At 40.5% G+C, this 14,462-nt stretch overlaps 1 protein-coding gene across 2 annotated transcripts in view; it reads right to left on the bottom strand.

Annotated features, from left to right (window-relative positions):
* Positions 1–7,996: 7,996 nt before the first annotated feature.
* LOC128482812 (uncharacterized) overlaps positions 7,997–14,462 on the bottom strand; it is a 379,467-nt gene continuing 373,001 nt past the window's right edge. Inside the window, exons 1-2 of one of the 2 annotated variants that reach the window (XR_008351019.1) lie at positions 9,447–9,565; positions 8,178–8,650 (exon numbers count right to left, since the gene is read on the bottom strand). Coding sequence is in view for 1 of the 2 variants with exons in the window: in XM_053458734.1 (XP_053314709.1) it covers positions 8,098–8,650 (553 nt within the window). In the remaining variant the exon portion in view is untranslated. Of the gene's footprint in view, positions 8,651–9,446; positions 9,566–14,462 lie in introns of those variants that run through there. The other variant, XM_053458734.1, reaches the window with a different exon arrangement.

Below are 14,462 nucleotides of genomic sequence, written 5' to 3'. Positions count from 1 at the left end.
AAGAGGTAACGATGGTAAAAGAGAGACGCAGTTCTTGAGAGGAAGCAAGAGCGCGGTTAAGGGGGGATAGGAGGATAGAGATGTAGTGGAGAGTAGAGAAAGATTAATCTAGCTGCAGTGTTGAGGGTGGATTAGGATGGAAGGTGGGTGAAAATGGGGGAGGGGAGACCAGTTGGTATGGGGTTGCAATAATCTAGACGGGATATCACAAAGAAGTGGATTCATGTTTTGGTTGTTTCTTGAAGAAGATAAGAAGCGGAACAGCACAGCATAGGAGACAGGGACAGGGAAGCGGTCCACAGAGCAGGTAAGAGATATTGAGAGAGAGCATGAGAGATAGAGTGAAAGTGTGAGAGAACATGTGGGAGAGAACATGAATGAGAGTGTGAGAGAGAGGGAATGAGCGGAAGGGAAACAACCAAATAAATTCAAAAGAAAACTTTGTCCCTCATTGTTTTCAGGGATTCGAACAAATTGGAAAATGTTGTTAAAATTGCAATCATGAATACTCTTTAAAGAAAATATTCTATTGTGTTTTTTTTTTCTCTAAATCTTTCATGGATATTTTCTCAGCAGTCAAAACAGTTGCCCGGCTATTTTAGTCATAGATTTAGTTCCGTAAACTCTTGTTAACACCCCGGGGTACGGTATAGCCCTGAGAATATCCAGGTCGTCTCGAGGCCTGTTACCTGCTTCAATTAATCTCAGTTAATCTCAGGCAGTCAGATCCTTTATCCTGAATGTATAAAAGGAGATTCTAACACAAAAACTCCAAGACACATTCTATTTTGTATTTTTTTTTGTATTATCATTTTCAACGTCCATATTTATTGTACTTTACACGCTTTATCGATTGTTCTAACAAAGCGAGGCAGGTATGTGTTTTTTTCCTATAAATAATAATATTATACAAAAAAAACCAAAAAACTAAGAGCGATGTCCTGCCTGGTGCTGCTTCTAATCTGATTCATTTTCGTTTGTTTCATCGAGGTCCCTCCTCATTTTCGGCCATTCGTATGAATTAACAAAATTATAAAATTTTGTTAAAATTACATTTTGAATGAATCGAGTATATATTCATTAAAATTCTGTCGTGGGTCTGGCTGAGACAGAGTTGTAACATGTAGGATATTTAATGCTGTAAAGTTAATAAACCAGTCTGTATGAATTAGAAATTTAACATTTTAACAATTACTATAAGTAAATAAAAATCCTTAGTTTATATAAATGTTCCTTATGGAGGATGATGATTAACATGGACAATGCTATGTAGAAATGGAATTGATTTTCTAAATACTTCTTCTTTGTAACCTCAGCCGCTTTATAAAGTTTTAATTGTTACTCGATTTACAGGCTCCATAAATAATTTTTTTGGGGGAAAACATCTATTTTGAATTCAAGAATTACGTCTCTAATAACATCATAAATATTTTTTTTTTTTTCCTTTATTTTAACGAATTTCATTTTATCGCAGATCCGGCGCCTCATACATGATTTGTGGAGATGGGGTGTGTGAACCAAACCATTGTGACCGAATTTTTCCTAATTGGACTTTCTCAGGACCCCAGGACAGAAATTCTTCTTTTTATTTTGTTTTTCACAATGTACCTCTTGACTATTTTCGGCAACATCATTTTAATTTATACCGTTACCGCCAACCCTCAAATGCACACGCCTATGTATTATTTCCTCTGCAATTTATCCGTTTTAGATTTGTTCTACTCCTCCACCACCGTTCCCAAAATGTTACTGGACATGTTATCCATAGGGGGAGGAAGAATTTCATTGCTGGGGTGCTTGACACAGATGTGCACCTATATATTCTTGGGGGAGATCGAGTGTATCCTGCTGGCGGTGATGGCGTATGACCGCTACGTGGCGATCTGCTTCCCTTTGCGTTACAAAGTGATCATGAGCTGGAAATTATGTAAAAATATCACAGTTCTTATATGGGTAGGAAGTTGTATTTTTTCTACTCTCCCCACAAACTTAAGGCCTCCTGTTTTTTGCAAAGGAAATAGAATAGACCACTTTATTTGTGAGGTCATAGCTCTCATCAAGCTGGTATGTGGTGACACTTCCTTTTACGAAACCATCATTTTTTCGGGAAGTCTCTTCACGCTTTTGGTTCCGTTTCTGTGCGTGATAACGTCTTATACTTTTATTATACATTCCATTTTAAAGATAAACTCTGCGGGCGGAAGGACCAAGTCCTTTTCAACGTGTGCCTCGCACTTGGCCGTGGTTTTAATGTTCTACGGAACCAGCACGGCCATGTACCTGGGGCCATTAAAAAATACCTCCAGAAATCAGAAATATATTGCCATTATTTATGGGATTGTGACCCCCATGGTAAACCCTTTCATTTACAGCTTGAGAAATAAAGATGTTAAAGAGACAGCCTTGAAAATATTAAAAATGGAATGTTTTCACAATCGTTGACTCGTGAATTATAAATATCATTGACTATGAGGATAGGGAGAATAAATGCCTTTATCCTTATACCAGTAAGGAAACGTTCAAATAATGACCACACTTTAAATGTATTATTATTCAGTCATTTGTTTCTGTTTCAATGTACAAACTATAAAAGTGTTAAAAATTACCATTGATAAATGTAATGGATAAGGTAGATAGGTCAGCTACTTCATTAATATTGACTCCAAAATGTACATTTTTTGGCAGTTTTTACTACATTTATATTTCTTACGTGCAGATGTAAATTCAAAACAATGTGCCACTTGTGGTCCAAAGCCATGCAAGCGATGGGTTAATAATGCAGCCAAAAAATCGTCAGATAATATAACTGGTGATAGGCCATCTGCTCCCCTACAGGTTAAAGTGAAAGGAGGAGCACAAAATGAATCTGATGATGGTGAAAGCGATGTAAAAAAATAAAAATTAAAAATGCCCAGAGTATTAGAGGACTCGGATGCAGCCCTGACTTTACCTGGGGTCCTCAAAGCTCCTTATGTTCTGGATATTGGTTTCTCTTCAGCCTTTTTAAGACATACTCTCCACTTCAGCCAATGTATCACTGAGTGATCCTGTGAGTGCGGCCCTGTTACCCCGGGCCTTTCTTGTGTCGTCCTGTAGCCAGGAGACCTTGTTCTGCTGTTCAGTGCCTGGCGTTCCTTAGCATTCAAGTCCACAGACTTTTCTAACTTTAAAAGTCGTACCCACTAAATATATCGTAGCAGAATATCTTTCATATAATATATAACAGCGATAACTGTAAACTAAACTTCTTTCTAAAATGGATGCCCTAATATTTCATTTTTAAAATGGCCACCTGATCGGTTCACACAGATGGCCACATCACAGACTGTCCTGCTATACTCAGGACTCTCTAGTAAATGGCCCATTACCAAGGCAACTGGAGTTCTGATGATAGGGTGACATATAGTTTTCCATGGGTAAAGTCCCAGTAATCACAGCTAATCAAAAGGATGCAGAAATTGTTGAATATGTCCTTGGTCAAACCTCCGGAACTCAAATGGTTAATTGTTATTTAATTGATTAACCTAAATCAAATTTAAATGCATAGTATTAATTTAATTTGAATTACTTGGCAGGATACTGTTATTATTTTAGTTCGATTTGATCTCACCTCACTGTATATAATGCTCTTTATAAATTAAAATTACCTATTTTATATATTAACTGTTTTGGGTTTTTTTTATGAATCGTGGTGGCATTATGACTTCTGTTTGATTGCGTTTATTATAATTGTGGGATAAGGGTATATACTAGTTATACGTTTATGATATGATGTATCAGAATTGTTATTTTGGTGTGCTATCACTGTAATGTATTCAGATAAGGTTTCATTTTTCAAATTAAATTTCATTGAGTATGTATGTATGTGTGTGTGTGTGTATGTATGTGTATGTAGATGAATATGTGTGCATGTTAGTGTATACTGTATATGTATGCATATGTATATATGTGTGTATATGTGTGTGTGTGTGTGTGTATGTGTGTGTATATGGGCATGCGGTGTGTATATATGTGTGTGTATATATGTATGTGTGTGTGTTTGTATATATGTATGTGTGTGTATATCATACCTCCTAACATTTCAAAATGTGAAAGAGGGGCACTTTTTTAAAAAAAAATCTCACAGAACCAATACAAGCAATTGCACTTTAAAATGTCGCGCTTGCATCGCCACTTAAAACACGCTTCATTTTTTGTCAGCACAGTCATGCATATTAAAAATAACCAACACATTGAATTGAATTCCCATAAGGCTCAGCCAGACATACTACTTCCATCATGCTGGCTAAGCGTCATGGGAAGTGCAGCAACAGTAAAGCTGCAGATGCTAGCTGTGACCTAAAATTCCTATGATTCTCAGCCAGCCAGGTGTCCACCATAATGCCGGCTGAGCATCATTGGAAGAGTAGTCCACAGCAGCAGAGATTTTTTTTTAATTAAAAAAGGCTAATGTTAGCCTCCCTCCCAGGACCACTACATACTGTTTTTACACACACCTGCCCATAAACACACATATACTGCCTTTACACACACATATACACATACACTGCCCTTACACACACCTGCCCATAAACTCACATATACACATACCCTGCCCTCACACACATACATATACACTGCCCTTATACACACACATATACACATACACTGCCCTCACACACATATACACATACACTGCCCTCACACACATATACACATACACTGCCCTCACACACATATACACATACACTGCCCTCACACACATATACACATACACTGCCCTCACACACATATACACATACACTGCCCTCACACACATACATGTACACTGCCCTTATACACACACATATACATGTACTCTGCCCTTTGATTTTGGAATTAAAACATTTGCTACTGCAAACATTTTTAGATGAAAAAGTTCCATTTTATTCAGTGGAACAAAACAGCGATCACATTATTCTTCACGATATTCTTGTAAGAAACTTTTATTTCTTTATTAATTCACGTAAACTATTTTTTCATATTTAATAAAAGCTATGATTGTGAAATGTCTTATGCCCCCCTATATGCCACTCTGCCTCCCTGATATGCCTTATACCCTCCTATATGCCACTCTGCCCCATGATATGCCTTTTAACCCCCTATATGCCACTCTGCCTCCAGAAATGCCTTATACCCCATATGCCACTCTGCCTCCAGAAATGCCTTATAGGGGGTTAAAAGGCATATCTATTGAGAGTGTGCCCTCAAAACCTAACCAAAAACTCTCATTTATATCATGTTTATAGATTTGTTGCCAACTTTATTAGGGTGAGAAGCGCAGACAGTTTTTGTTTATATAACATATGGAGCAGTTTGTGAGCAGAGAGATGATAAATAAGGTTAGAGCACCAGAGGAAGATGAGTCCTGATACTCTCAATGCTGACAGCATAGCATAAGTATTGGATGGAGTTTGCGTAAGCCCTCTAGGGACGTTAAAGGATGTGAGTACAGCAGGTGGTGTAGTTTTAAATAGTTCTAAAAATCATGACATGGGATGCGTTACCTCTAATTTTTATAAAATCAATAAAACATTTGTATGGTTTGTAAAACTTTTGGGGAGAGTCTAATTGGAACTTTTGGAAGGTTGGAAAAGCTATCATTTTTAATGCAGTTATTCGGCCCAACCAAGATCATTTTGTTTCCAATGAAGAATATCTGCTTTCATTTTTTTTTGCAGGTTATGTCAAAGTTTAAGCTGCTGAGCAAGTGTGGGGTTTTTAGTAATTTTATTCCCAGATAAGTTATGCGTTAAATGATAAATGATAGTTATGCGTTAATTGGTCTTTAATTGATTGGGTAATGTTGGGCTTGGGTTTTATGTGTAACAATCCGACAAGAGACGGGTCCCGTATGCAGAGTGGTGAGCTATCCGGACAAGTAGTTGTAGGAGGAATAGTGGGACAGCAGCGGAACAGTTCAAATAGCAAAAACAGGTCACAGTCCAAGGTCAAGGCAGGCAGCAAACAGGCAAAGTTCAAAAAGCAATCCGAAGTCAATCCAGGCGGCGATCAAAGAGTAGTCAGGAACAAAGCAGGAGTCAGAAAACCAGAATATCAGATATATAGCACACTGAGACAGTGATAACGAATGTACCACACAAGGGCTCAGATTAGAGTGAGCAGTGGGTTTAAATTTGGTGCCAAACAGCTGCAGGCAATAATCAGCCAATCAGATAAAAAGCTGGAGGACCCGCCCCCTAGTGTGACGTACGCAGTTGCTGGGTAAGGATTCCTGGCCGCCATGACAGCGTGCACGTGTGTGCACTTCCATAGCACCGAGGACGGCAGCAGAGGAGCTCCCTGGACAGACCCGCCGGCGAAAGGTAACATTATGAACATTAATCGTGTGGTAGGACATCAACGAGTATACTATAGGTGGAGTTGTTTGAGTAATGCTGGGAAAGAAAGCTACGGAGAAGGATTGAGGCAAGGATGTTGTCAGAAAAAAAGGCATTGGGTGCAGTCTTGGCCCAGTTTTAAGTGGAAGCCCTTGATGTTTCGATCTGTTTCTATGTTTGCAGCCAAAGGTTCCGTGGCTAAGGTATAGAGTATAGGTGATATTGGCACCCTTGGCAAGTTCTATTTTTTATGCAGTAGGGAGATGAATCTCATCATGGAAACACAGGCAGAAGGGGTGGTGTGTAGAGCAAAAATGCCTTGATTCGTGTTCTAGGGGAAGTTAAATTTAGCCTTTTGGCTGAGATCAAGTGGGTACCTGTGAGATAGGGAAAGCTTGGTCCTCTAGCCTTAAGCTGGCATAGCATGAAGCTCTGAAAAAAAGCCATGGTGGAGCCGGGTCCCCTGGAAAGGCACCAGTTTCTCTGGTGAGTAGGGCCACTAGGTAGCTCTTTTCAGTGCCTCCGCCTCCAAGAAGGTCCGGCCCTTCTGCATGCCTTCTAGCCGGGGTGAAAAGGGGTTGCATATACCTTGTAGAGTGTGACATATACCTTGTAGAGTGTGAGAGTGACAACAACAATGGGTTGTCCTTAGATGTTTCCATTTTGATCTTATGGGTTCTTTTTTCTCTTTTGATTGTATTATCCTGTTTCTGTTTGTCGTTGCACTTGTTTTGATTATTCTTGTGCAAGGAGTGTTACTTTCCAGTCATTCAACAGCAAAACAGTTCATGGCGCCACGTCTGCAGAGATAGCGACAAAACACACGACAGCCCCAAACTATGCTGTGAAGATGATTTTATTTCAAGAATATAGCAGATAGATGAAGTTTTTCCAAATCAACTTATTTGTCTGAATAGAAATCATATGATTATATATAATGGAAATGAATTGTATGATAGTATAGCAGAGAGTATGATTATATAAAATGCAAATTACTTCCTCAGGATCTATAAGGAATTCACAAACATTTGGGGAAATGATAGTCGGATCTACTACACGGCCTGATTTCACTTATTTCTTCAAAGAATTAGCGATGTTTGGGTCCAGTGGGGGACACCAGTGAGCAAACTAAACTAATTTAACCCCTTGGCAATGAAGGATGTTCATAGAAGGTTCTCCATTGCAAGGTTCCTCAGTCTCTGGGCCTCTGATCCTCGGGAGGTCTGGCTGTGTGATGGCACCGCTGTTTCCCCTCTGACACAGACAGTATCATGGGTTGCGAGTATAGTTACACTAATGCCTTTCAAATGCCGAAAGAAAAATATGATGAAGCCCTTTGGTTAGTGATCATACTATGTGTGATGAGGCCTGCTTGTGAGTTCATCACCATACCTGGGAACTTCTTAGCTTCGGCTACCCAGAGCCTTTCCTTGCGGGACATGGCCAAGACTGCCCACTGACAACAGCGGGAGGTCCCATTGATGCCGGTGGGCGGTCCCGTGATGTCAGGGGGAGGGATTCCTGATGATGTCAGTGGGCGTTCCCACTGACATCACAGGAAACACCCCCATTTACAGGGGGAAAATGGGCGAGGAGTGTTAAGACGCTGCTCCCGCGACCAGGAGGATTCTGGTATCTTCTACTCTGGGAATGTTGTGGAACTTAAAGTGGATTCTTGTTTAGCGATGGCACCTATCCTGAGGAAGAAATCCTACGCATAATTCTGAAATATGTATCCTTACGCTCTTAAACAGAGGGCATTAAATCTATTATTGTTAAAGCACTTAATGCAATTATTGGTACAGCGATAGAGGGGCATTTGTTTATCAACTGACTTCAATCGAGTTTCGTGACAGCAGTTTATATTTTGTTCTTGGTATACTTGATTGAAAACGAAAGCCTTGTTATTTGTCCCAAAGACACTTAACTTGTCCACGATATTAAAACGTCCATTGGGATTGGTACAATACGCGTTACATGGGGAGTTATACGTATAAAATAAAACACATCCGGCAGCAGGTTGTCTGTTCATGAGGTCTTGTGCTGGTGAGACGCTGGACCTCGAAGGTGGATAAAGAAGACGATGTTCGGAGTGTTCTCTTTTGTTGTTACCCAGGTCCTTGTAGGTGGCCATTACCATCTGTGTTCCGCTGTATATTGACTGGGAATTCATGGCATTCTTAACGTTTTGGATGTTTTCACCATTCAGAGCAGCGGCTATATCATTTTCACTGAGCGCGGCACATTGGGCTGGAGTGAACTTAACTGCATAGGCGTGCTGCCCCCTTATCCTGCGTGGGGAGAAAGAATTATTTAGTAATAATAATGGAAGCTAAAATAAACAATAAATACAAGATATTCATGATGATAGCCAGGCAGTTCTTCGTGGTTTGGTTACTGGCAGCAGGAAGAGGAGTTAAATGAGACAGAAGCATCCAGTATCTAAAGAATAAATGCTGCAATTTACACAATGATGTATTGTTAAATCAGTGACCGGCCCCTGTATAATGTATAGATAAATCAGTGACCGGCCCCTGTATAATTTATAGTTAAATCAGTGACCGGCCACTGTATAATGTATAGTTAAATCAGTGACCGGCCCCTGTATAATGTATAGATAAATCAGTGACCGCCCCCTGTATAATGTATAGTTAAATCAGTGACCGGCCCCCTGTATAATGTATAGATAAATCAGTGACCGGCCCCCCTGTATAATGTATAGATAAATCAGTGACCGGCCCCCTGTATAATGTATAGTTAAATCAGCGAGCCGGCCCCCTGTATAATGTATAGTTAAGTCAGAGAGACAGCCCTGTATAATGTATAGTAAAATCAGCGAGTCTGCCCCCATATAATATATAGTTAAGTCAGAGAGACAGCCCTGTATAATATATAGTTAAGTCAGTGAGACAGCTCTGTGTAATGTATAGTTAAGTCAGAGAAACAGCCCTGTATAATGTATAGTTAAGTCAGAGAGACAGCCAGCCCTGTATAATGTATAGTTAAGCCGGAGAGACAGCCCTGTATAATGTATAGTTAAACCAGTGAGACAACCTTTAAAAAACTAAGAAGAAGATGAAACCGTACCCGAAGGTTCTGTGGACGTAGCCGGTTACCCTTTGCAGTTGTTCTTCTGTGAAGCCGGAGACGGTCGGAGGGCGGCTCCAGTAACAGAGGAGGAGAAACAAGATGGACGTCTGCGCCTGCAATGATTTTCTGTACTTAAAAATGTTCTTCATTTTCATTTTGAAGCAATAAATGCTGAATCATATATTATTTTTATAGTTACATTTCTCTAACACACTGCGTAGAAGGATAACCCTTTCATACTAAAGTATTTAGCCATTTACATAGTTGCCAACAGTCCTGAATTTGCCGTGACAGTCTCGTTCTTTTTTCGGACAGGTGTCCGCAAGACATAAGGGGTGGAGAATAAAATGCTAGGTAACTCTGCCTACTTCACGCTCCGCTCCCTTTCTGTCCAGGGAAAACGGCAGCAAAAGTTGGCAAAAAGTTAGATATAACGACTGATTAAGGTTTGAGTCTTTACAGCAGGAGAAACGGGCGACCAAAGGGTTGCCGAATGGGGCCGATCTGTCTGCGGGTCCTGGGTTTCTATCTAACTGTCCCACTTTATTTAATCCTATAACATGTATATTTATATGTAAAGGGCCATTAATCAATCAGAAAAAAAGGAAAAAAAAGGAGCCAAAGTTTAACTCCAGAGGTAAACAGCAGAAAAACAGCCCTCTGGGGATTACAGTAACTGCAGTACCAGTGGAGTGGCCAGCAGATGGCGAACTGCAAAGCACATGGCTGAGGGTATAGAAAGGGGGCATTGGGGGGTTTTGTGGAGTTCAGTAGTGATAGATGATGAAGGTGAAGGATCCTTGTGTCACCGGGTTCGAGGCCTGTCCATCAGTGGAGTGTTTGAGAGTCTGGGAGGAGAATCTCAGAAGACAGCTGAACCAGAACAGGATGCCTAACCCTTCTGGCTGAGAGTGCTGTGAGCAGTATCTGAAGGAGCCGGCACCCGACAGACTGATTTGGTCGCAGACTGGTGGAGCGGTAAGCTTGAGATCTCCCCCTGTCGCATAGCAGGGCGCCGTGAACTTTATTCTGCAAATAGGAGACCAGATTTTACTGAATTACGTGAATGGAGGATGAACCGGCATAACCAAAGCCTGTGTGGATTGCTAGCTTTTATGGGCACCAACTAACGGTACCAGACCAGGGTGAAGCCGAGGGTGGGTTGCGCCATTTGTTTATGTGCTGCGGAGGCTATATGGGTTACATATATATATATATAATTGTATTTATTTTCACTGCTATATATTATTGCACAGCTTTGTGTTATTGTGCAGTACACAATATTATATTTTAGTTAGCGCTGTGTCCGTGGTTATTGCTAATTTAAGGATGGTCCCAACTGGATCCAACCTCCATTCCCTGGGGGGGGGTTGTCTACTGAAATTAGGAAAATTAAAAGCAAATTTAATTTTTCTGCATACAGTACAAAACTCCCCCATTGGACCGATATATTCACACCGCGTATACCTCACAATCACCTCCCCCCTATATAATATCTTTCAGTATGGTGTGATTTTACTGCGAGAATTTAAAGATATATTGCCCCAAATATTAGCCTGGTATTTTTCAATTTTCTATATGGAGTAAAAATTAATTCCCCCATTGGACCAAAATGTTATCTGTAATATCTTACAATATGGAAAGATTTTACTGTGGAAACGTAAAAAAACAGCGCTGCCAATTATTAGCCCAGTAGTCAAAAATTGACATTTTTCAACATTTCACATGGGATAAAAAATTCCCCCATTGGACCAAAATGTTTTCTATGATATCTTATATGTAACCCAGTGCAGTTATTTTGTCTAATAACATTACAGCTGGGTTGTCATGGATACTGACCTTTCCTTCCAGCACCAGGTTACTTGTCTCCTCTGAGCCAATCAGTATCTCTATGGGACATATGTCAGTTTTCCTAAGCTAGGGAATGTTTCTCAGCCTATCAGAGGAGAGGGTCTAGGAAGAAACTTCTGGAAGAGCAGAGCTAAGCAGGGGAGTGAAGGAGGAAGAGAGACAGACTGTCCTCCCTGTAAGTAGGCCTGAGGTAAACCTGCTGCTGAATTGGAAGTGTGCAGAGAATACAGCATGGTGCTGTATGCTTCCTGAGTGAGTGTGAGAGACTGCAAGTACCCAGAGCGTCCAAGTCCTGCATCCTGTACCAGTGAGGTGAAAGCAGAGCTGCAGACAGACATCTGTGTGGGAAGACAGTTATACTCTCAGCCAGGAGGTTAAAGGGGCAGCATCCCAGAGCTGCCTGAAGACACTAAGGAGAGGTACTTCACTAATATATATCAACATATATATACTTTTCTGCCCGGGTAGCGCTACCTGCATCAAGGGCCCCAACAGTGCACCAATACTGGGACATCTGGGTGGGAAGAACACCTACATTTGGGGTGGGGGGGCGGGTGTTGGCAGTTATCTGTGTTAAATATATATATTTTCAGGACTGTGCACCCACTGTTAGAACTGAACTGCATAGGCACAGCAGCTGGGTCCTTATATTATAATACCTGTTTATTTCAATATAGTCTAGAAATAATTTGCATTTTAGTTGTGTGTGTTATTTTCTTGTGTGAAAGGGGCCACTGGATAAAGAATGAAGATGTCCCGATCTCCCACCATTGCGGAGGCTCAGGTTTCCTGTCACCAGCGTCACTGAAATATGGAACTACCAGCCTGACAGCGGAGCAAGGTAAAAAAAGGGTTACACTTACAATATGGAAAGATTTTACTGTGGAAACGTAAAAATACAGTGCTGCCAATTATTAGCCCAGTAGTCAAAAATTGACATTTTTCAACATTTCACATGGGATAAAAAAATTCCCCCATTGGACCAATGTATTAACGGTGCAGTAATGTCACATTTACGCCCTCTATAAAATATCTTTCAATCTGGAAAGTTTTTACTGGGGAAATATAAAGATATAGTATCACATATATCAGCATATTGGTTAAAAACTGTAATTTTTCAACATGCTACATGGGGTAAAAAAAACACAGTCCTCCATTGGACTAATATATTTGCACTGCATATGCCTCACCCACACCCTCCTCTATAACATCTTACAATATGGAAATATCTTATTGTGGACATTTAAAGACATAGCGCCCCAAATATCAGGCCATTAGTTAGAAACGAACATTTTTTAATATCCGATATGGGGTAAAAGAAATAACCCTATTTCACATAAATATATTTATCCTGCATATACCGCACACTTACACCCCTATATAATATGTTAGAATATGGAAAGTTGGTTAGAATTTGACAATTTCTTAAATGATACATTTACTGTATCTCAGTGTCTATTTAAGAGATAAATTAGAAAATCATTAGACATCATTAATGTTTATTTTTGGTAAAAAAAAAATAAAAAAATCAGGCACTATATGAATTTCCACAGTAACATCTTTTCATGTTGTAAGAGGAGGCTGTGGGTGAGGTAAATGCATTGTGTGTATATATATATATATATATATATATATATATATATATTGGTCAAATTGGGGAATTTTTTTTTACTCCATATAGAATATTGAAAATTGTCAGTTTTGAACCAATAGGCCGATATTTGGGGCGCTATATCTTTAAATTTACATATCGTAAGATATTATATAGGTGGATGATTGTGAGGTATATGCGCTGTAAAAATATTGTTCCAATGGGGTAATTTTGAACTGTGTGCAGAAAAATGTTTGAAAGTGTCTGTATATGGGCTGATATTTAATTTGTTTAAATAACATTTTTATAATTTTGTTGGGAGATAGAGTATGAGAACTCTACCTAATCCACCCATGATTGTATCGTTATATCGTTCTTATCACCGTTTTAGTTATAAAACACCTAATATTAATCTGAAACAAAAAGCGTCTGATGGCTTGATCATTGATTTGAAACTTCAGCATGTCCCAGTTTTTGGGACAGTCTTGATTTTAAGGAACTGCCCCCCTATCCAACCTTACAGGCAATTGGAATCCTGGGTCTAAATATATCTTCTCATGTCCCCTGACCCTGGGACTTGTAAAGCCAATAGACATTTGTGCGACCTTCCTATGAGTGTGTAGCACTCACTGTGTTGCAACTCAGTAACACACATCACCCTCAGCCACTCAGATACTGTATGCTGCATCACTAGGGCCTGGCAGTGGTGGGCAGCAGGGAGTGTTGCCTAGGCAACTCCTGAGCTGGAGGTCAGGTGACCCAAATCCATGCCAGACTTTGGCGTTTAAGCAGCCCCAGTAGCTGAAGGAAGTCCCCAGAGAATAAGAGGCTTCCCTTCCCAAGTGACTGATCAGCATGGTGGTAAGGTGGAAACCTCTTCCCCTTGTTTTGCAGACAGGGCACACTAAATAAACTTTTACCCCTATGGATACAGCCCTATGGATACAGCCCTATGGGCCCCATCTAATTGCACCAACATACTCCTGCTGCCAGAGTGATAACCATAGCTGGGACCTTTTAGGCTCTGGCTACCTGGAGCCTTCCCTTGCGAGATGCAGCCAGGGCTACCCGCTGACATTGGCACGGTGGGACATAACGCCATTTAAGGGGGGGGGGAGTGGGACGCATCTGGACCTAGCTCCCGTGACCTGGAGGATTCAGGTGTCGAACCAGATCCTGGAGTCTCCCCGGTATGATGAAGACTGAGGTGGTAGGTTGTTGTCAGGGGCCATCCAGGCTGCGGAGCTGCATACCTCTGTTTTTACCTGCTTTGCCTCAGTTCCCTGTCCTTTGTTGTGCCCTGTATCATGTATGTCTTGCTGTGTTCTGGACTACATCAGCTGCTATGTCAGGGCGCTGGTATGTGGCTGCACAACCCTAGATGCCCACCAAGTCAAAATGCACTACGCCTTCCACATGGTACTCCTATAGTTAAATACACCCTTCACATCCCATATGGTACTGCTATACTAAGAGTCCCACTGCAATAATAAATCAAATTAATCAAAATCATGAAAAATATATTTTGTGCACCAAGTATTAGTGTCTGTCCCTACAATGGACATCAACTG

The sequence above is a fragment of the Spea bombifrons genome, chromosome 3 (assembly GCF_027358695.1).
Source record: "Spea bombifrons isolate aSpeBom1 chromosome 3, aSpeBom1.2.pri, whole genome shotgun sequence".
Lineage (NCBI taxonomy): Eukaryota > Metazoa > Chordata > Amphibia > Anura > Pelobatidae > Spea > Spea bombifrons.
This window is presented reverse-complemented; position numbering and strand designations above follow the sequence as displayed.